Here is a 20,616-nt window from a genome sequence, read left to right on the forward strand (position 1 = left end):
TTATTAGTCTAAATAAATGTTTTGGATCCAAAACATGTAAAGTATCATTCGTTATACGAAAGTGGTTTCCCCAAAGGAACCTCTGAAATTTACTCACAAACAGAGAGACACGGCCTAGTAAATTAATTTTGTTTATATATTATCAACAAGCAGATGAACGTAGGAACTTGATAATGAGCTTCAAGGAAATGTCTGTCTCATAATAGGACTCAAGCCAATAGCACAACCTCACCACGAGAACCTGTAAAACAGACATATATAGTACTCGTGGTTAGACATGGAGATCTTTCTATTTTTAATTTTGTTTGCCAAGAATGAGAAAAGAGTCTGTTTAATACATTTTTCATGTATCTCATTAGCTATCACCAGGAGATGTTCGGTTCCTTCTGCAAGTTTAGTCATCTTCTCAAACTCTTCTCCTGCTGCTTTTGCAATGTCTATTTTATTCTCTGCTTCTACGACTTTACAGGCGGCTGTTATTGCAGCTTCCTCGATCATCTGTAGTGAAATAGCAGCCTGATGGTTGTTTGATTGCCGGGACTTCGTATGTGTCTCCTTTGGTTTTGGGGCTGGTGTTGGTCTTGTTCCTGATGGATCGGGTATCTTATAGAAGTTCTGTAACTGTTATGTGTTGGATTGAACAACACAGATGAAGAAAAAAACAAAGACATAGCATGAGAAGGCTTTAAAGAACAACGTCACTCATTCTGTTGGATTCTTTATGTTGAACCGTGCTTCATTGGCTCACACAGTTATGGACCAGATAGTTGTAAACGCCACTTGATGAAGATGGTTTTGTTTGGAAATTCAAAAACGAAATGTGAACTCAAAAAAGAACACACACACACAAGAAAAGTGAGATTCAAGACTTACAGTTTTGAAGGTGCTAACCTTTACAAGTTTGCTCTGAGATGCCAGCCTCCTCAGTCTTGTACTAAGGACTCTTCTAAAATTTGGCGGTACTTCATGCCTGGGCTGCTCTTTCCACCAGCAAACCATTATCAGCACTCAGTCGTAAGGTCCAAAACAAAGGCTATGATACAACCAAACGGGATAAAAAGAATAATAGAGAGTGACCCAAATTTTAAGTAAAATCAAGAGACAGCTTCACGACAACTATCATCATACTATAAACATCAAAGTACAGATGCTTAATAGTATAAGACTTGACATTCAGAACTCGGTGTTCTCATCTGAGAAGGACGAATCATAGGAAGATTGTGGATAGTAGTAATAAGCCATTTGTAAAAGTCAATGTAGATACAGTTTACATGTGCCCATAATGTCTCAAATAATCTGTTAAGTAGTTTAAAAAGCAAGCACAAAGAAGAGCAAAGAGAAATTTGGCTAACCTCAATGTAATGAAAAATGGAACTCACATCAGAACCATTTCCATCCGCTAATGCAGAGAGAGCTTCAAATATCATCCCATCATACCTTTTTAATAGGAAACCACTAAAAGGTTAGCAACACATGAACTGATCTATTAAAGATTAGAGTTGATAGGCTAGCATTTATGGAACTCGCAAAATCAGCACAAGTTCCGGCCCTTTCAAGCATGAGAAACAGAAAAGAAAGAAAGACAAACCTGGGAACATTCTTTGAATCCACCACACTGTTACTACCACTTTGATCAGTGATCAACTCAATAGATTTCTTACGCAGAAGGGTAGGACCTGGGGGAATAATAGGGTTAACAAGAGGAGGTGGAGTAGGTTTTTCATCAGTTTCAAGTGGAGGTGGAGTGACGCCTTCTTCCTCTTTGACTTTTGTCGGCCGTGCCCTATTAGTTGAACCTTGAGTACCGGGGGCAATACTCAAGTTACGCCACTTATCCTACAAAAGTATTTGAAACACACAGAATTACCAGATTTTTCTTCAATAAGGCTACCAAGTAAAACAAACTCATTGCAAAAATGGAGGAAAGTACTGCTCTTTCTAGTTTCCAACTCAACCAAGCTTGCTTGAGGTATTGTACACTTGAATCAATAAAAAAAAATAAACTTCTAGGGTTCATATCTATTCCAGGAATCTACTATAACCAATGTGACAAGATGCAACATTACTAACAAACGATTATTCATAAAATCTTAATGAACAAAGGTTACTAACCTATTCCCAAAAGTTCAGATTTTTATGTATCTTAAACTAATCAGAGACGACCGAGTACATAATGCACTCCCGGGGTTAGTCTCAGTCTTGGCTAGGTTTTGTAATGGCTCAAAGACAGTGGTTTTAAAGAGCTCAATTGAAAAGAAAGGAGAAACCTTTAGGTCGATGTTGGAGCGATTGATGAGCTGCTCAGAAAATTCGGGATCCCGGAGAATATTCTTCCACTTACCGGCACCGTGCTTTGCAATTCCGGCGAGTAACGCCTCCTCCTCCTCCCCTGTCCACTTTAATTTCTGGTTTCCCATTACACCCTTGGGTAATTGACCTCGTGATCTCTCCTCCTAGATGCGTATACACTATCGGCGTAATATCAGAGTCAGACGCCGCCCTCGTGGCCGTAACTTTCGCCGGAGGTTTCGTTTGTTCGGGCTCTACGCAGTTTGGGACAAGTTTTGGTTTCTTGGCCACCCCAAAGAAAAAGAAAAAAAAAGTTTCGGTTTTTAGTATCTCGAAATTTTAATATTTTTTTAATCTTCCGAATAATTCCATTTACGCTCTTTAAATTAACACAAATTACTTTCTTTACCTTTTTGACTTAAATTAAAACAAATGAACTTTGATTTGAAATATGAATTTCCTTAATATGAATTTGTATTTCCTCATTTCCATTCCTGTTATTTTTTCTATGGGTCACCATTAGAAACCTAAATATACATTTTCATACATGTTTCATGTTAGTCTAATTGACAAAATATTTATACTTCTAAATATGAAAGTTGTTCCCACAAAATATATATTATTCATATTGTAAATCTTTTTACCATACCATAATTTTTCAATATAATGCATGTATGTATAGTCCTTTGATGTTATTTTTATGTTAATGACGTTGTTATCTATGTTTTACGGATTTTATTAGATCTGTTTATCGTAGATGATAAAAATATAAAAAAAATTGTGCTACACTTTGTAATATTTTTATTTATTTTGGGTTAAACACCATTTAGTTTTTTTTGTTTGCAATCATAAACTATTTATAAAAATTTAACGATGTTTGGTTTGTTGTCAATTTGCCTATTCTCCCATACCTTGTCTCCTTGGTTCAGCTTGTGGTTCCTGTTAGGCTTGGCTCCTAACTTAGCAGAAGTTTCGTTCTTAGTGTTTGGTTGGTAGTCTTCAAAGCTTGCAGTGTTTTCTTGTTCTTGGTGTTCGCGGCGTGTGTTAACTTTGAGAAGTTTTGCTTTGCTCCTTGTCCTTGCCTTCATGATCTGTTTAGATATGATCGCCTTTTGAAGGATTTTAGTTAGACGTAATGAGACGCATCAGTCGTCGTCGTCGCATCTGGGAGTTTGTTTGAGTCTCTATGAATTTCTATGAGTGCTCTTCGCTTGCCGGGTTATGATGTCTTTGTTCTCGAGAGATTGGCTCTCACCATGATAGGAGGAGGTAGGTGTTATCTACGGGTTGGCCATGGGCGGCCGTGATAAACCGGATGCGCAGGTGTTTCAGAAGAAGAAGTTTCTCGGCTATCTTGGTTCTTCCATATTTAAGGTTGTTTACCTTGTTATCTCCTTCTTTGTTTAGGAGTCGTCCTCCTTCGATTAGGTTTCGATATTATCTGTTTCTAATTCTAGTTCAGTTTATGGTCTCCCTTCGATAAGTCTTAGTTTTCGGGGATTTCCTTTTCCTTTGACAGTTGATTCTGGGGACTTTTAGTTGTCCGCCAGCTTAAGCATCCCTCTTTTGGACATATGTAATCTTGGTTCCAAAAACATGTTCTAATAAAATTCAATATGACAAAAAAGAAAAGGTTTGTTGTCAATTTGCAAACTGTAGGTGATATGATATTGGAAAGTCAAAACGTTGATTAAGGTGGTGTTACTTTTGTTAAAAGGAAACTTCTAGGATCAAATTTCGCATAAAGTATGAGTACAAAGAAAACCATATTATAAAATTGTTTAGAACTATAGTTTATAATATTTTTATTTATTTTGGATTAAACACCATTTAGTTTTTTTTTTTAAATCATAAACAATTTATAAAAAATCCAACAATGTTTGGTTTTGTTATCACGATGAATTTGCAATTTGTTGTGACACAAAAAAAAAAATGAATTTGCAATTTGCAGGTGGTATGATATTGATATTGAAAAGTCAAATGTTGATTAAGGTGGTTTTAATTTTGTAAAATTGAAACTTCTGGGGTCGAATTTCGAAATATCAGCATAAAGTGTGTGTGTGAAAAAAAAACCAAATTGGGTTCAATTATAGAAAAACAAACTAGTGGGGCTAAATTAAAAAATAACGCAGCGCGAGTACAGTGCGAATCTGGTACTGGTGGAAACAATAACTGGACTGAGTCTTTCCCTAAAAACCCTAAACATAGATTTTTAGTTTTAGTTTGGTTTCATTTCCACTTTCCGCAACCAACCAAACAAAAACATCAGAGAGACCAAAACACAACACACATCGTCACACGTTTCTTTCTCTCTCTCTCTCTTCCTCCTCCGTCGCCAGCCACCATCAAAAATCCCTAAAACCTAGACTTCTCTCTTTCTCTCTCTTCCATTTTTTTGATGGCGGCCAATAACAGATCCGATCACGGATCAGACGAAAACACACGCCTTTACAACCCTTACCAAAACTACGAAGTCCCAATCAACAAATCTCAGTACCTTTACAAGCTTCCCACATCCCCTGAGTTTCTCTTCACGGAGGAGGCTTTGAGGCAGCGTAGATCTTGGGGTGAGAATCTCACTTTCTACACCGGAACAGCTTACCTCGGCGGCTCCGTTGCTGGAGCTTCTTTGGGAGTTATCACTGGAGTCAAAAGCTTCGAATCTGGCGACACGACTAAGCTCAAAATCAACAGGATCTTGAACTCTTCTGGTCACGCGGGTCGTACTTGGGGTAACAGGGTTGGTATCATTGGTTTGGTCTACGCAGGGCTCGAGAGTGGTGTTGTCGCTGTTACGGATAGAGATGATGTTTGGACCAGTGTTGTTGCTGGTCTTGGAACTGGAGCTGTTTGTAGGGCGGCGAGAGGAGTGAGATCCGCGGCTGTGGCTGGTGCTCTTGGTGGACTTGCTGCTGGAGCTGTTGTAGCAGGGAAGCAAATTGTGAAGCGGTATGTGCCCATTTGAAGAGCTGCGAATGAATGTGTTAAGAGTCTAATTGGAAGACTCTGTTTTCGTCGTTGTTGAAATTTTTGATAGGAGAAAAATGGTGAATTTGATAGGTTTTGGTATGTCTTTGGAATCATTTAAAAATGAAAACTTTATTTTGGTTTCTAAAGAGGTACAAAGTCTGTATGTCTCTCATAATGCAGTTTCACTTTGAAGAATAACCTGCAAACCTTTTTTTTCTTATATATTCATACTGATACCGATTGGTAATTTAATTTGTCATTTGAGTGTTTCTGCTAGTTAGTGTTTTATGTTTCTGTTTCATCATCAATGTTACCATCTTCCTTGATTTGTTAAGAAATGGATGTGTTGTATCAGACTTGAGAAGAAGCTCTTCTTTCTTGTATTTCTTATCATTTCGCATCATTTTGTTCTCATCTGTTGATATATTTCCGTATGGTTCACTGTGCTTATAATGCAATGCAGAGAATGAGTATGTATCATGCTTGATTTTCAAAGATCGTATATTTGTTTCCCTCTGGTTTTATTTCACCTGAATACCTCTTCTGCTCTAAGCATTTCATTTTGTCTCCTGGATTTTGCTAGCAAGGTTGTGGGGATCAGGTCACAGTGACTACTTTTGGTTTTGTGTTTTTCTCTATCAAACTCACTGATATTGTATAATAAACCTCCTCTAAGCTCTAACCATGGAATTGGAAGCTGCTATTGTTGAAACAAACAATATTAAGTCTTAACTTTTGCTTAGAATATAGTTTTTTACCGTAGATCATGATCATGCAAAACGACGATTTGATTTGATTTGGTTTGTGCATCAAACGAGGATCTTTCATTAATAAACAACAAATGAACAAATCTTTTAATAGTGTTGCATTTTACATGAAGAAAACTCTTTTAAGTGTTTCATGGTACAAAGATAAAGGAACTCCCCACACACTACGGGAGATCACCCCACTGAACTTTGGATGGAGCACAACTCATAAAAGACCAACGCTTGCCTTTGCTCTTGCTTGTATGTGATCTTGGAGGTCGACTTGTTCTTGATATGTAATGATTACTGCTCCTATACGGATCAAGTTCTTCGTGGGTCGCAGGTACTGCCACAGTCAGCTTCTTGTTGATCTACGTCGAATTTCCATAGGTCAATACTCAATAGGATTTTCTCATTCGACCCACTCTCTACATAGCAGAGAAATGATTCATGAACTGAGAAAGTTTTGCAAAAAGATTTGTTTGTACCTACTTTATGACAAATATGATCTTAAACTCCTCTTGGTGTGATATATTGCATGTATGCAGAACTAAAAAAGGTGTTTTATGTATCTTTTATCATCTAAGATCTAGATCCGTTTTATTGATATGCTTATTGACTTATTGTGTATGAATATAGTCAATGTAACAGGTGAACAAGATTAGAATTCTTTTCTTGCAGGTTCTCACTGTGTAGAATTTTCTAAGTTCAGTTTGCAGTTAATATCACTCAAAACGAACGGTTCTAAGAAACCAACCTGAGGGTGAGGAATCTTGGGAAGCGAAACTGAATTGTGTACATATGACACATATGTTCTGTCCTGGATACGTTCATGATCCTCTCTAGCAAACTCTCTTAGCCTGGTAAGAGCTGGTAACAGTACTGAAGCAAGATCAGGTCTGTCTTTTTTCCTCAGTTCACAGCACTGCAAAGCCAATTTAGCCAACTCCAGAGTCTCTTCTTCAGGCCATTCTGATACTTTTGGATCCAAAATTTCTCTGAGCTTATTATCTTCAATTGCCATCTCTACTTTATGGGTTAAACCCATTGCTGGCATAGCTGTAATGATTTGCAGAAGCACTACACCAAAGGAGTAGAGGTCAGATTTCACTCCAAGCATTCCGGTTTGCTGATACTCAGGGTCGATGTAACAAAATGTACCTGTTCCAGTGAGCCAAAGAGGGAAAGAAACATCAACACTGGTTCCATGTTAAGACATTGAAAAGAGATGGAAGATAAAAAAAACTCTTACCGGCTGCAGAAGTCATGTGATAGTTACTGAAGGAATCATCAGCCATAGAGGGAGGTACCAAGCGAGCTAGACCGACATCACTGATCTTACTAGTGAAATATTTATCAAGCAGAATGTTTGCTGGCTTCAAATCACGATGAACTAGGGGCTCAGGTTTAGCCTGGTGAAGGAAAAGAAGTCCTGTGGCAATCTCAGCAGCTATTCTGAACCTTGCTCTCCATGAAAGTGGAGGTGTATCGTTTTTGCATAAGATGCGATCTTCAAGTGTTCCATTTTCCATATACTCATACACAAGACAACCTAACTCGGGACATGCACCGAGAAGGATCACCATATTAGGGTGTCTCATGCTACTCAGAACCTCAATCTAGTATAGAAGAAACATATGTATGAGTCGAGGAGAAGAAAAATGTCAAGCAACATAAAGATCTCACGTTATAGTTCACTTACCTCTTGTTGGAACTGTTTGAGTCCCTCTGTGATACCTGACTTCATGATCTTAATGGCGACAGAATTGTAATGGAGGACAGCTTTGTAAACAGGTCCATAACCTCCTTCCCCAATCTTTAGATCATCAGAAAAACCATTGGTTGCAGCTTCAACATCTTTGATACTATAACGTCTGTAAGAGACTTCACTGACCATTCTCTCTTTCTCTAAATTGGCTTGCATCTCTTGTAATCTTCTCTTTAGGCTCTCCATTTGCGCTATGCGCTTTGCTATTTCAGCTGCGTGGATTTCAGACTCCCTTTTCTGCTTTGCCCTCTCAAACAATAATCTAGGCAGTTCTATTGCTTCCTCTGACCTTGGGGCTGCAGTAGCTCTAGGTATTTGGAGTTCTTGAAACTACATAAATGTAATTAATATCTGATGATTAGTATTCACCACCTGGAATATAAGGAAACAACAATTTTTATCAACAATATCTTACGTTTTCTTTTTGGTTTGTAGTATCTTTGTCCTTCTTAAACTGCTTCAACTCCAGTCTTAGTCTTTTCACCTCTGCTTCAAGATTTTGATTCTGGTAAGACATCCCACAAACATCATACACCATGTCAATACCATGTTGACAAAATTGTGTATATCCGGGACCAAATCTTGAAAAGTTTACCTGTTGTTCCACGAGATTTCCCGCAAGTGGACTTTCCTGTGCATGATCAGTTATCCCAGAATACAGATTAATACAAAGAAGGAAATGTCAGAATACTAAGAATCTAAACGTATATTAGACAGTGATGAAATACTACTAACCGTGGACGTTGAAGAGATCGAGCTTCTGTTGGTATTGGAACTTGAAGAGATGGTGTAAGAACTCACGGTTGATACCACACCGTAGCTGCCATTGTCAGTCCTCTCTGAGTGAGAAATCTCACTTACAGATTGCGGTGGTGAGATGCGAGGTGAATAGGATAGGTAGGAATCTGATATTGGTTTGTTGGTTTGTGTAGATACAGGTGATGTTGATGCCCTGTAAAATATGTAAACCAAATCTTGTTGAAACGAAAGCCATAGCGAAAGGTTAGAACTTAGAAGGGAGTTTAAGATTTTACCTCTCGGAATCACTGGAAATGGAGCTCGTTGAGTTGTACAACAAAAAAGAGAGATTTTGTTGTTTGGAAAGTTTCTGAGGCCGAGTCGCAAATTTGCTTCTTGATAGCTTACCTTTGGACACAACAAAGACGGCACAAGTCTCCGGTGTCGTCTTAAGCAAAGTTGTGGGCACATCTGGACTCTTAAACTTCCTGACCACAAAAGAGAGATTGAATTTTTAGCATTTTATAGTAACCAAAGTTTCAGATGATATCAAGCATGAGAAAAAAAAAAGAGAAAAGAAGAAGAGACTTGAGGAAGGAGTTGCGTGCAGATGCGCCAACAACGATATTTGCAATAAAATTGTTGCTTATGTATTTAACCAAAGCATTGGCGATGTCAAGATCGCCAAGAATAACCTCCTTAGCTATGATCTGAGAAAAGGTGTATATACACAATAATTAGTGTCATGATACGTGATGTGTTGTTACAAAGGAGTTTGGTAATGATCCGATCACTAACTCCTTTTCGAGTGCAGAATCCTCTGAAAGGAAGAAACAATTGATGTGACTCGTCCTGATTGTTTCCTGTGTTTCCTGCTGCATAACAGGATTCTTATAGTTAGGGTTCTTTAACTTGATTGTTGTTACAACGAAGATGACGAGAGATGCCTACCTTGAACGTGGAGAAGGACACATTGTGGAGAATCTTGAAGGAGATTTTCAACGGCCCACTTGAAGGCGTGTTGGCTGTTCTTGTCCTTATCAATTGCGATCGCCGTGATTGCGTCAAAATCCACCGAGGTCCCTCTTACTCTTCTTGAATACATGTTAGAGAGACTTGCTTCTCAAGAAACCCTGCTTCACAAAGCAAAACTATAATATCTCTCAATTATATCATGTCTTTATCACTAACACCCACAACCAAAATCGATTGTGTTGTTTTCTTTTGTTTGGCTCTGCAGCTTCTGAGAAGAACCGATGAACAATAATAAGTAACAGATTATACATTGTGAATGATGATGCTTTGAGTGGTTTTGCATTTTTGCTAATTTTGGGAGGTTTTTTCTCTCAAACAACTCAACTGTCTTGTGAAACAAACAAAAAACAAAAAAAAAAAAAGGAAAATTTCTCAACTCTTAATTTTTACCTTTAGAAAGTAATTTTTGGGAAATTGCTGGTGCGATCGAACTTATAACCAAAGTTACCGTTTCGATTAAAATGAAATATGATATATACTAAGTTGATTATTTTGTCTTGTCGATAAGTACTAAAATTAGCTAGTATGCATCATGCATGTTTTAGACTTTCTAAGGTGCGTTTTTAACAACAAGATACCACATCTGGATTTACACACGGCATATATTACTGAATTTTGTTAGTTTAGGTTAAATAATAGCACGACAGCAAATGATATATCGACGAATTTTGACATTTTCTGAGCTGCTACAAAATGAAGTGTGTGGACGTGTTCATTATTTATCGTCGTCCGTCCCGGATCAATCAGATAGCCACGTGGGCGGAGGTAGAAATCGAAATTATTGCGATTAAATTGACTTGCAAAAAAACAAACACACGTTGCAGTTTCTGATTTACGTAGCCAAAGAAAGGACCAACCAAAATATATTATTATATTTTCGTGGTTGTCGTCTTCCATCTTTTGTATCACCATCTCTTATACGTTTCTCATCGATACATTAGTACTTTTTAAGACAATTTATTCCATAAAGATTATACTTTTTAGTTGTCGCAAAAGAAAACATGTATATTATTGTTTGTTTAGGCTGATTCTTCTTATTGATAACAATCATTTTGTGTTATTCTCACTAGGAGAGTCCTCTAGACAAGTTGGTAAGAGTTGTTCTAAACTAATAAAACCAAATACATATATATGAACAAAACAAAAACTAAAATATTGATATTTCTGTAGAAATATTGACATAAGAACATAATTCTCAAAATTTAAGATTACATTTTATATTGTAAATGATAAATAATTTTTAGTTAGTCTCAAAAGATAATACTTGGTAACGAAATATAATCCTTCGAAATAAAATATATTCACTCTATTTCATAATAACTAGTATCATTTTTTTTGATATTTTTACATAAATTATAAAAAGTATGAAATTTTTTCTTGTATAAATTGAAATTGACTTAAGATAATTTTTTTTTATAAACTCAAAGTTAATTTTTTTTTAAAATATATCAAATGTAACATTAAAAATCTAAAATGTAATTATTTTGAAACGCAAAAATAATCCTAAAACGTCAATAAAAAAAATAACATTAAGATGAAAAAAGAAAAGAAAATAAAATCCATTGAACAAATATATTAAGCGTCAAGATTTCATTCGTTGAGATTCATTGATCCATATCTCATTAACTAATTTTCAATTTATTCATTTTCATATTTAAAATTCACAAACATATAGTCATATACACATAAAAAAAAGAAGAATATTATTCATATATAAATCATTAATATTATATCAACTTAAACATCACACCTTCATGATTACCATTTAAAAATCAATAGTTTTTATCTACATGTCAAAATATTAATAGATTTGTAAAGCTAATTTATGGACATATTAATGTTTTGAATGCATAAAAAGAAACAAAAACTACAGTTCATAAATCACTTATATGGGGAAAATCTAGTATATATATAAGAGAAGCCAAATGCGTTCTCACTTCTTGTTTTGGTAATTTGAGATCGAAAACAAATCACACTAGGCATGGTTTTAGTGTATATATATATATAGGGGATATTTGATTATATCATAATAAATAACAAGGAATTAAAAATAACATCTGTTGTTGTTAAGCTGATTCGACAGGTGTCGCCTGAAGAAAAGAAAAAAAAGGACAAAAATAAAAAAAGTTGTGGAAAATAAAAGGACAAAAAGTTCTCACAAAGGCTTGTGTGTGTATACGTGTCCTTCTAATAATCCCCTTTTGTAATAATAAATACTCCTTTTTTTTATTTAAATAATTTTTGTAAAAAGGAATAAAAAGAAGAAACAGAGAGAGAAAAAAGCATACCACACAATATTCCCTTCTCTCTCTCTCTCTCTCTCTCTCTCTCTCTCTCTCTCTCGAGTCTCGACCCAGCAGAGAGAAACAAAACAATCATCATCTTCTCTCAATCAAAGGAGATTACATCTTCTTTTACTTTACTTTTGTTCCATCTCTGTTTGTAGATTCGAATATCTTAAGAGATTCATTTAACTCGTAAGTTTTTTTTTTTTTTTTGGCTTTCCTGATATTTTTATGTTGTTTTTTTTTTTTGTTCCTGTGTATATATAGTGAAGAATGATGAAGCTTTGTGCTATTTATTATTATGCTCTTTATATATATATATATATATATTTTAATCTTGTTTATTGAGCTTTTGGTGTGTTTTCTTAAGAACAAAGCTTTTTTTTTTTTTTTTTCATTCATCTTTCTATTTCTGGGTTAATAAAGCTGGAAACCTTCTTTTATTTATTAATAATATATAGATCCATGCTTCGTCTACTTTGATTCGTGTTGTCGAATTGTTAGGATTCCTCTTTTTTTTTTTTTTTTTTTTGAGTGTGTGTGTAAATTTTGTCAAGCCCGTCTGTATAAGTTTTTGATTAGTGCTCTTTTTTTTTTTTTTGTCTGTGATCTCTCTCTAAATAGGGTGAAATCGAGATTAAGGATTTGTGCGAAAAGATCAAACCCAATTTGTTTGGTATTTTGGGGATCGAGAGAGAGTGGGGTGTAAAAAATCAGAGTGAAGGAGAAAAAATTACAGAGGATCCGTTTCAGATCTGTTTCCATCTCCTCCGGTACTTTGATTCGTCCTCTCTCTGTGTATGTGTTTTAAACTATGCTTAGCTAGTGCATGAACATTAAGCGGCATTGGAGTCGCTGATATATATTCTAAAATCAAGATCATGAACCGAAGAAGATGAAATCAATTGAATGATTACTCCTACACAATTCCATCGTTGAAGATAATAGTTTACTCGATATCTCTCATCTTTTTCTCTGTGGTGTGGTGTGGTGTGGTGTGGGGAGATTTCTGATTTTGTTGGGGAGCTCATGGAAGAGATGACTCCTGCTGTTGCAATGACTCTTAGCTTAGCTAATACAATGTGTGACTCATCATCACCTGTGGAGATCACTCAGCTCAAGAACGTTACTGATTCTGCTGATTTGTTATCTGATTCACAACATCAGAAACAAGGTGAATCTGAATTGTTGAAAACCGGGTCTTCTTCTTCTTCTTCTACTAATGTTTTAGATGAAGACGAGGTACTTGTGGAGGAGGATGATAATAGTGCTGCAGTCATTAGTGAAGGCTTATTAGTTGTTGATGATGCTGGCTCTGAGTTAAGCTTGTCTGAAATAGATAACGGGAGAGTTCTTGCAACTGCTATTATCGTTGGCGAATCAAGCATCGAGCAGGTCCCCACTGCTGAAGTTGTTATTGCGGGTGAGGATACAAGTGTAGAAGAAGATGGTTCAGGTGTAACGGCTTCTGAGGTTGTCATTCGTTTGCCTGAAGTAAATAGTAATCAGCTGGTCAAAGGTAGAAGTGTTTATGAATTAGATTGTATACCGCTTTGGGGTACCGTTTCCATTCAAGGTAATAGATCTGAGATGGAGGATGCTTTTGCCGTGTTGCCTCATTTTCTTAAACTTCCTATCAAAATGCTTATGGGAGATCATGAGGGTATGAGTCCTAGCCTCACACACCTCACTGGTCATTTCTTCGGTGTTTATGATGGTCATGGAGGCCATAAGGTATGCTGTATTCTCATTTTCTCTACATTCTCTTTGAATCCAAATAACCTTTTGATTTTGTGATTTTGCCGTTAAAATCCATTAGCTATTGCTTGTAGGTTGCTGACTATTGCCGAGATAGACTCCATTTTGTCTTGGCTGAAGAAATTGAACGCATTAAAGATGAGTTATGCAAGAGGAACACAGGAGAGGGTAGGCAGGTCCAGTGGGAGAAAGTCTTCACTAGTTGTTTTCTAACCGTTGATGATGAGATTGGAGGAAAAGTCAGCAGAGCCGTTGTTGGTTCTTCTGATAAGATTCTTGAGGCGGTTGCCTCTGAGACCGTAGGATCAACTGCTGTGGTTGCTTTAGTTTGCTCATCACATATAGTAGTTTCTAACTGTGGGGATTCAAGGGCGGTATTACTTCGTGGCAAAGAAGCCATGCCCTTATCAGTCGATCACAAAGTAAAAAGAGTTTCCTTTCTTTCCTTCTATCCTAGAGTTAAGCACCCTCTAATGTACCGAGTTGATCAAGTTGTTTCTTACCTCTTTCTCTTTTTCTGCAGCCAGATAGAGAGGATGAATATGCAAGAATAGAAAATGCTGGGGGTAAAGTTATACAATGGCAAGGCGCACGTGTTTTTGGTGTTCTTGCCATGTCTAGGTCCCTAGGTAAGCAGTGCTTCTCTTGATGACTACTAATGCATCTATGAATGTCGTGAGTTGGCTTATTGGTTTCAAAACTTACCTTGGTTATGAATTTACTCCCCTTCATGAAACATTAGATCCTCGGCGTTTTTTTTTCCTCCTCTGGACCTATGCAGGTGACAGATATCTGAAGCCATATGTGATCCCAGAACCGGAAGTGACATTCATGCCGCGGTCAAGAGAAGATGAGTGTCTTATACTAGCCAGTGATGGTCTTTGGGATGTAATGAACAACCAAGAAGCTTGCGAATTGGCTAGGAGACGGATCTTGATGTGGCACAAGAAGAACGGTGCACCACCTATAGCAGAGAGAGGCAAAGGAACAGACCCAGCTTGCCAAGCCGCGGCTGATTACCTCTCCATGCTTGCTATTCAAAAAGGAAGTAAAGACAACATCTCCATCATTGTGATTGACTTGAAAGCTCAAAGAAAATTCAAGACCAGAACTTGAAGCTTAATTACAAACAGTACGCTTACTTACTTTTTTTTTACTGGGGGTAAGTTTAGATCGTTAAGGATCTAATGTCGACAAGTTTTTACATATTATATTTATTCAATATTGTTAGAGGGGTTGGGAAAAGAAAAAAGAAGGTATGGAAATGCGGGTTGGGGAGGAGAAGACTGAAGATTAAGAAGATGATGCATAGCTAATTTTATAAGTACATTCCTTTTTCTCATGAAACTTTGGGATTCTTATGTATAAGAAGAAGAAGAAGAAATAGGCAAAAAATATGCTTTTTTTTTGGTTGAGTATTAAAGTAGATGAATATGTTGTAATAGTTTTGAGATGTGGCAAATGAAATTGTAATTGAAACTATTGTCACATTAACCTTCTTGCATTTCTCTTTTCTTTTTTACTACCCTTTTCTACTGATTCTTTACATTCCATAACTTACTTGACATTGAATTGAGTGTTTTGGATCCAAGTGATTCAAGGTTGGGTTTAGGAGTGGTAAAGAAGTACAATAAACAAAAGGTGGACGTGCCGGAGTGGTTATCGGGCATGACTAGAAATCATGTGGGCTTTGCCCGCGCAGGTTCGAATCCTGCCGTTCACGTTTTTTATTTTTGTATTAATCCGTAACTTACCTTAATCATCTCACATTCATTCATACCGTACGAAATGTAAATCTATTTCTTTTCCTAATTTGGGTAAGAATAGAAATCAAATCAATTACAAATGCGGTGGTGACGTGTGAAACCGTAAGTGTGTTAGAAAGCTATTTATTAATCATTGGCAGTTTGGCACCGCGTAAACTCTGGATTGTAAAAGAAAGTATATCATTTTTAGACAAGTTATCAAGAAATTAAGATTTCATATGTATATTGCACTTGACGGTTTAGCCATTTGTGAAAGCCACGACAACACCGGCCCTCCTCCATTGACCTAAACGCTAGTTTATATATATGATTTGATTTTTGATAATATAAAGAAAACATTTAGCAGTTTATTATTCGAAAATTAGATATTAAAAAGACTAATTAGGCATCAGCTTCATATAGAAAACGTGTTTATTTGCACGTTAGACATATGATTCCGTTGAACAATTTGATTATTTGACGTACCAAAATGTATTTGCTACATGTAATCCAGCTGTATTATTAGTAAGGGGCCTTTGAATTTCCATTTCCAACTTTCACAAGCAAATACCACCATTTTTCCAGCTTATCCAAGAAGTCATTGAAAATTAAAACAAAACAAAAAAAATTTCCCAAGAAACGTATGTAGCAATCCCGGTAGCAATTGAACCATTTATTACTTTATTTTGTTTTGTGGGATTACCAAAGTTTTATTCGGAATTTAAAGATTAATTGAGTATCATTTCTCTAGGGTATGGTAAAGACTTCAGACTTGGGAGTATAAGTTAACTCAAGTTTCGAAAAAATGTGGATTTTAGAGTTTGTGGATATGATGTTTTTCAGATATTTTAATGGATAGTTTGTGACAGTTGCAAATTTATTTATACAACTAATCAATTATGAAGTATACGTACTACATATCCCATACGAGGGACATATAACAAATTTATCTCCTTTGTTTTCTCCCTTTTGTCGACACTCAAACTCAGGGGAACTGGTCAGATCTTAAGGGTAAAGGTATAGTCAACTACAAGTACTAATTTGAACATACATACATCTGCTTAGATATCCTCTACGCGAAATGTGAAATGTATCTCTACGTTTCTATCATTATCCGATTATTTTTCTAATAACATATCTAAATATGCCAAGACCAAGACAAAGACATATTTTTGTGTTGTGTAAAGTAGTAAATCCACAAAAATATATACTACTACTATATTTATTAAAATAAAAGACCAAACCCAGTTCCCCAAGCATTACAAAGCATAAAAGCAACACATCTCACACAGCATCGAAAGCCAACCACTCCAAACTTGTAAAAAAAGTTGTCTTTCTCAAAAAGCCAAAATAATAAAAACGCAAAGAGTATGGAAGAAGAAGAAGACGGAGACGCGTCTACGCCGTTTTGGCTTCAATCACGCCGTAACAACAACAACACTTACTTCCGCCGCACCGCAAGTCTCGGCGGCCGTGCAACCACCGTCGCCACTCAAATATTCTTCGCCGGAGCAGCTGCCATCCTCATAGTCTTCTTCATTATCCCTCCTTTCTTCACCTCCGTTTCACAGATTTTTCGACCTCATTTAGTCCGTAAAAGCTGGGACTATCTCAACTTCGTTCTCGTACTCTTCGCCGTCCTTTGCGGCTTCCTCAGCCGCAACTCCAATAATGACGACACCAATCATACCAAAGAAGAAGACGTTCGTAACAAATTCTCCAGCTCCCCGTCCATCATCGATCGAGGAGGTGCTACACCGCGTTATTGGCTCGACGATCGTGGAGATCAGACGGTGTACAAGAGGTTTAGTAGATTAAGGAGTGTTAGCTCGTATCCAGATCTGAGTCTCCGGGAATACGAAGACGATGAACGGTGGAGATTTTACGATGATACACGTGTAAGTAAATGCCGTTATGAAGATACAGATCCGATCTATCCTAATCAAAGTTACAGAAACTGGCAAGAGGAGGTTAAACCACCGCCGGAAGATATAGTTCAACCAGACCGCAACGGCAACAACGGAGAAGGAAGAAAGATTCAAAGCGACGGTTCCGAAGCTGAGAAAGTTGAGGTTGTTGCGACGACGGAAGCTGAAGTAGTAGAAGAAGAGCTAACAGTGCCATCTGCTCCGCCGTATATCCCGTCTCCGCCACGTGCTCCTCCTCCACAGCCTAAGCAAGCGAAGAGGAAGGCTAAAAGAGTGTACCAAGATGTTCCTCCAAAGGAAGAGAAGAAAGAGAGAGCTGAACTTGTCGCGGCGGCGACGCCGATTCCACCTCCGACGAGTGTGTATCAGAAGAGCAATAAACAAGAGAAGAAGAAAGGAGGAGCAACTAAAGAGTTTCTAACAGCGTTACGGAGGAAGAAGAAGAAGCAGAGACAACAGAGCATCGACGGCCTCGATTTACTCTTCGGCTCCGATCCTCCATTGGTCTATTATACAATGCCACAACCGCCGCCTCCGCCACCGCCTCCACCACCTTTCTTACAGGGGCTTTTCTCATCTAAAAAAGGTAAAAGCAAAAGAACCAACACTTCAAATCCACCGCCTCCTCCTCCTCCTCCGCCACCACCTGAACGGAGATATGAATCACGAGCATCAATCGCGAAGCTTCGTAAAGCTCCGACATCTAAACCGAATCCGCCAGCTAGAGTAACTCAATTCGTAGGCACAGGTAACGAATCTCCGTTGTTACCGATCCCGCCGCCGCCTCCTCATCCGCCGTTTAAAATGCCGGCTTGGAAATTTGTGAAGCGTGGAGATTACGTCAGGATGGCTAGTGACATCAGCATAAGCTCCGACGAACCTGATGAACCGGATGTTGTAGCTCAATCGGCCGGCGGGAGTATGTTCTGTCCGAGCCCCGACGTAGATACCAAAGCCGATGATTTCATCGCGAGATTCAGAGCTGGACTCAAATTGGAGAAGATGAACTCTGCCAAAAGAGGGAGATCCAATTTAGGACCTGAACCCGGACTCGATGAATCCGGATCTTCAACGGGTTACAGGCCTTAGCCCAAGCGTATAGAGTTTATTTCTTTCTTAATGGGTTTTTCTGGAACGTTGGTTTTTCTATTTTTTTTTGGCTTACTATATTGTGTTTGTTTTTTCTTTACATTTATTAAATTTTCTTATACGTATAATCTTGTGGTGTATACATAAATAAACACAAATTTAGTATCCAGTTTCAAACCCCATTTTGTATCGTCGAACTGTGGAAGATGTCTAGGGTCTCACCGGGGGCTTTTGAATACGACCACAACAAAGTGTCAAAGTCTTACCTATGTTGCCTAACAAAGAAGCTGCGTTAGCTTTATAAAAAAGCACTTGCACTATCTATCTGCGGGATAAATCAATTTAAATCAATTTAAATAAAATATTATAAGTAAATTATTATTTGAGATTTAAAATATTTTTGTGTAAATTAAAATATGTAAGTAAAATTTTTTTCGTTTATTCAAATTTGCGTTTATTTTTGTAAAATACGTTTCACCAGTGAAATATTTGAACTTACAAAAGAATTTTAAAGTGGTGTAGATAAAAAATTTTCGTTTATTCAAATTTGCGTTTATTTTCTGTAAAATACGTTTCACCAGTGAAATATTTGAACTTACAAAAGAATTTTAAGGTGGTATAGAAATTTATGATGTACTTTTTGTGTTTCTAAAAATCAAATTCACATATTTTATGTTTCACATTATTATCTAAATCACTATGCCATTAAATAGATAAATTAATATTTTTAGACTAAAGGTTTTAATTTAAATTAATCATAAGTTTAAAAATGCAATGAGAAAAATGTATAAAAGTGATAAATAAATGTATTTTTTATTGTTTGTAAAATAGAATTTACTTTTAATAATTAAATAATAAAGAAACACTCTCATAAAAAAACTGATGTGTTGCGCTAACATAGCTTTTGTGCTTTTTTTTAATACATGCTCTTATATTTCATTAGTATTTACATAAATATGTCATTGACATATATAAAAGCAATGTTCTTTTTCTATTTGTTTTTAAAAATAAAAAATTTGATCAACAAATAAATCCGAAAATGTATTTAATTATCAATTTCATAACATTAATATATAGGGGATTCTATAATTTTTTTAACCTAATATATATTATCTTAAGCAACAAGCTAGGGCTAGAATCGCTCTTTCTCTCTTTTCTTCTCATCTTCTCCATGGCTGAGTCTAGCAAGAGATCCGCAACCAAAGGTGAAGCAACTCCCGCCGTGATTAAGGCCACAAAGTCTTTGAAAGAACTCAAGAGGGAGCAGGAAGATGATATAAAGACCAAAGTGAATCTGAAGAAGCCGAAGAAAGATGTGATAATTGCTCATCCCGGGAAGGAAAAATCTGAGATGAAGGAGATTATGAAAGGAATCGCTGATCGTCTTCAGCGGCTCGAAGCAAAGGTGGATTTGTTGGCAACGAAGGCAGATCTACAGGCGATTTTGATCGCAGTAAAGGGTGAGAAAGTTCCTGTCATGAAGCCTCCTGCTGTGTCTGCTTCTGACAGCGAGGACTCATCGTACATGGACACTTCTCCAGATGACAAAGTTACTCGAACCAAGGCAGAGACCAGTTCGTCTGAGGATGAATCATCTTCTTCTGAGGAACCTGCAAATAAACCTGCTGCAAGTGCCAAGCCAGCTGCATTTACCATACCACCAGCTGCGTTTACCATACCACCAGCTGCTAAAGTTTATCCATACCAGCAGATTGTTGGTGGCAATGGTCAAACGATCTCTGTTAGGGGCTTTGACCCTTCCATTCCTGTGGATGATATCAAGAGCGCGTTGAGTAATTATTTCTCTTCTTTTGGGGAGATTACACGCGTATTTGTTCCCGCAAGCCGTCAAACCGGTGCTTCCTTGGGATATGCTTACATTGATCTGAAACAAGGAGCAGAGAAGGCGTTGAAACTTCGTAGACATGACGTAGGAGGATGGAATCTTGTAGTTGGTGAGGCTGAACCAATTCGCAGTGGAAGTAGTTGGCCTTTTCCTGGCCGTTGTGGCTCTATTGGCCGTTGTACCTACTGCTAAAGCTTTGGTGATGCGAGGAAGAGGCTGCTCCTCGAACTAGTTTTACTTCCTCAAGTAGGAAACTTGTGATGCAATGCAACATTATTATATTACTTATGTTCTAGTTAAGTTTTTGTCCTAGTGTTAAAGTAAACTCAATATTGAGTTCTTTTGGTTTTAAAGAAGAAATTGGAACTCTGATTTTTTTTTTTTAATATATATATAACAAGACAGGTCTCCTGAGTACT

The 20,616-nt window shown here is 37.1% G+C and overlaps 6 protein-coding genes and 1 non-coding gene across 11 annotated transcripts; 5 read left to right on the plus strand and 2 right to left on the minus strand.

The window, feature by feature from the left end:
* Positions 1-19: 19 nt before the first annotated feature.
* LOC104712880 (telomere repeat-binding factor 5) lies at positions 20-2,646 on the minus strand. Of its 2 annotated transcripts, none has more exons than XM_010429871.3 (6): positions 2,268-2,646; positions 1,589-1,836; positions 1,353-1,437; positions 892-975; positions 339-621; positions 20-241 (listed from the first exon to the last, which is right to left on the minus strand). In XM_010429871.3, the coding sequence occupies exons 1-6, from the start codon at positions 2,415-2,417 to the stop codon at positions 210-212; spliced, it is 882 nt and encodes a 293-aa protein (XP_010428173.1). In that variant the 5' UTR covers positions 2,418-2,646; the 3' UTR covers positions 20-209. The 2 variants fall into 2 exon arrangements, with proteins under 2 accessions (XP_010428173.1, XP_010428172.1); XM_010429870.3 differs by having other exon boundaries at positions 874-975.
* A 1,822-nt stretch (positions 2,647-4,468) lies between these two features.
* Positions 4,469-5,518, plus strand: LOC104712881 (mitochondrial import inner membrane translocase subunit TIM23-2). Its single transcript, XM_010429872.3, has one exon. The coding sequence runs from the start codon at positions 4,688-4,690 to the stop codon at positions 5,252-5,254; it is 567 nt and encodes a 188-aa protein (XP_010428174.1). The 5' UTR covers positions 4,469-4,687; the 3' UTR covers positions 5,255-5,518.
* A 672-nt stretch (positions 5,519-6,190) lies between these two features.
* Positions 6,191-9,616, minus strand: LOC104712883 (U-box domain-containing protein 51-like). The gene is made up of 11 exons (XM_087465899.1): positions 9,463-9,616; positions 9,310-9,383; positions 9,100-9,221; positions 8,808-8,999; positions 8,509-8,725; positions 8,369-8,404; positions 8,179-8,278; positions 7,708-8,069; positions 7,252-7,624; positions 6,763-7,166; positions 6,191-6,376 (listed from the first exon to the last, which is right to left on the minus strand). The coding sequence occupies exons 1-11, from the start codon at positions 9,614-9,616 to the stop codon at positions 6,191-6,193; spliced, it is 2,220 nt and encodes a 739-aa protein (XP_087322025.1).
* Positions 9,617-11,789: 2,173 nt separating this feature from the next.
* LOC104712884 (protein phosphatase 2C 16) lies at positions 11,790-15,083 on the plus strand. 4 transcript variants are annotated; one of them, XM_087464623.1, is made up of 6 exons: positions 11,790-12,023; positions 12,456-13,565; positions 13,664-14,011; positions 14,113-14,218; positions 14,332-14,721; positions 14,821-15,083. In XM_087464623.1, exons 2-5 carry the CDS (start codon positions 12,861-12,863, stop codon positions 14,703-14,705), a joined length of 1,533 nt encoding a protein of 510 aa, XP_087320749.1. In that variant the 5' UTR covers positions 11,790-12,023; positions 12,456-12,860; the 3' UTR covers positions 14,706-14,721; positions 14,821-15,083. The 4 variants fall into 4 exon arrangements, with proteins under 4 accessions (XP_087320749.1, XP_010428177.1, XP_087320748.1 ...); XM_010429875.2 differs by having other exon boundaries at positions 14,371-14,721; XM_087464622.1 differs by having other exon boundaries at positions 14,332-15,083.
* A 147-nt stretch (positions 15,084-15,230) lies between these two features.
* Positions 15,231-15,312, plus strand: TRNAS-AGA (transfer RNA serine (anticodon AGA)). Its single transcript has one exon. It is a non-coding gene; the product is annotated as a tRNA-Ser (tRNA).
* Positions 15,313-16,495: 1,183 nt separating this feature from the next.
* LOC104712887 (uncharacterized) lies at positions 16,496-18,520 on the plus strand. Its single transcript, XM_010429876.3, has one exon. The coding sequence runs from the start codon at positions 16,705-16,707 to the stop codon at positions 18,349-18,351; it is 1,647 nt and encodes a 548-aa protein (XP_010428178.1). The 5' UTR covers positions 16,496-16,704; the 3' UTR covers positions 18,352-18,520.
* A 932-nt stretch (positions 18,521-19,452) lies between these two features.
* Positions 19,453-20,577, plus strand: LOC104712888 (uncharacterized). The gene has a single exon (XM_010429877.2). The coding sequence runs from the start codon at positions 19,523-19,525 to the stop codon at positions 20,387-20,389; it is 867 nt and encodes a 288-aa protein (XP_010428179.1). The 5' UTR covers positions 19,453-19,522; the 3' UTR covers positions 20,390-20,577.
* The last annotated feature ends 39 nt before the right edge of the window (positions 20,578-20,616 follow it).

Source organism: Camelina sativa, chromosome 9 (genome assembly GCF_030686135.1).
Source record: "Camelina sativa cultivar CO46 ecotype springtype chromosome 9, ASM3068613v1".
Classification (NCBI taxonomy): Eukaryota; Viridiplantae; Streptophyta; class Magnoliopsida; order Brassicales; family Brassicaceae; genus Camelina; species Camelina sativa.

Bases quoted from the DNA above. Each gene is read 5' to 3' on its own strand.
- LOC104712887 (XM_010429876.3), top strand. From the start codon at position 16,705: ATGGAAGAAGAAGAAGACGGAGACGCGTCTACGCCGTTTTGGCTTCAA.
- LOC104712884 (XM_087464622.1), top strand. From the start codon at position 12,861: ATGGAAGAGATGACTCCTGCTGTTGCAATGACTCTTAGCTTAGCTAAT. The intron at 13,566-13,663 runs GTATGCTGTATT...TATTGCTTGTAG, and splicing joins ATGGTCATGGAGGCCATAAG to GTTGCTGACTATTGCCGAGA. The intron at 14,012-14,112 runs GTAAAAAGAGTT...CTTTTTCTGCAG, and splicing joins CCTTATCAGTCGATCACAAA to CCAGATAGAGAGGATGAATA.
- LOC104712881 (XM_010429872.3), top strand. From the start codon at position 4,688: ATGGCGGCCAATAACAGATCCGATCACGGATCAGACGAAAACACACGC.
- LOC104712888 (XM_010429877.2), top strand. From the start codon at position 19,523: ATGGCTGAGTCTAGCAAGAGATCCGCAACCAAAGGTGAAGCAACTCCC.
- LOC104712880 (XM_010429870.3), bottom strand. From the start codon at position 2,417: ATGGGAAACCAGAAATTAAAGTGGACAGGGGAGGAGGAGGAGGCGTTA. The intron at 1,837-2,267 runs GTTTCTCCTTTC...ATACTTTTGTAG, and splicing joins GCTCCAACATCGACCTAAAG to GATAAGTGGCGTAACTTGAG. The intron at 622-873 runs GTAAGTCTTGAA...AACACATAACAG, and splicing joins AGGTTAGCACCTTCAAAACT to TTACAGAACTTCTATAAGAT.
- LOC104712883 (XM_087465899.1), bottom strand. From the start codon at position 9,616: ATGTATTCAAGAAGAGTAAGAGGGACCTCGGTGGATTTTGACGCAATC. The intron at 8,070-8,178 runs GTTGATAAAAAT...GAGCTACTGCAG, and splicing joins AAAAGAAAACGTAAGATATT to CCCCAAGGTCAGAGGAAGCA. The intron at 7,167-7,251 runs GTTTTTTTTATC...TCACTGGAACAG, and splicing joins GACTTCTGCAGCCGGTAAGA to GTACATTTTGTTACATCGAC.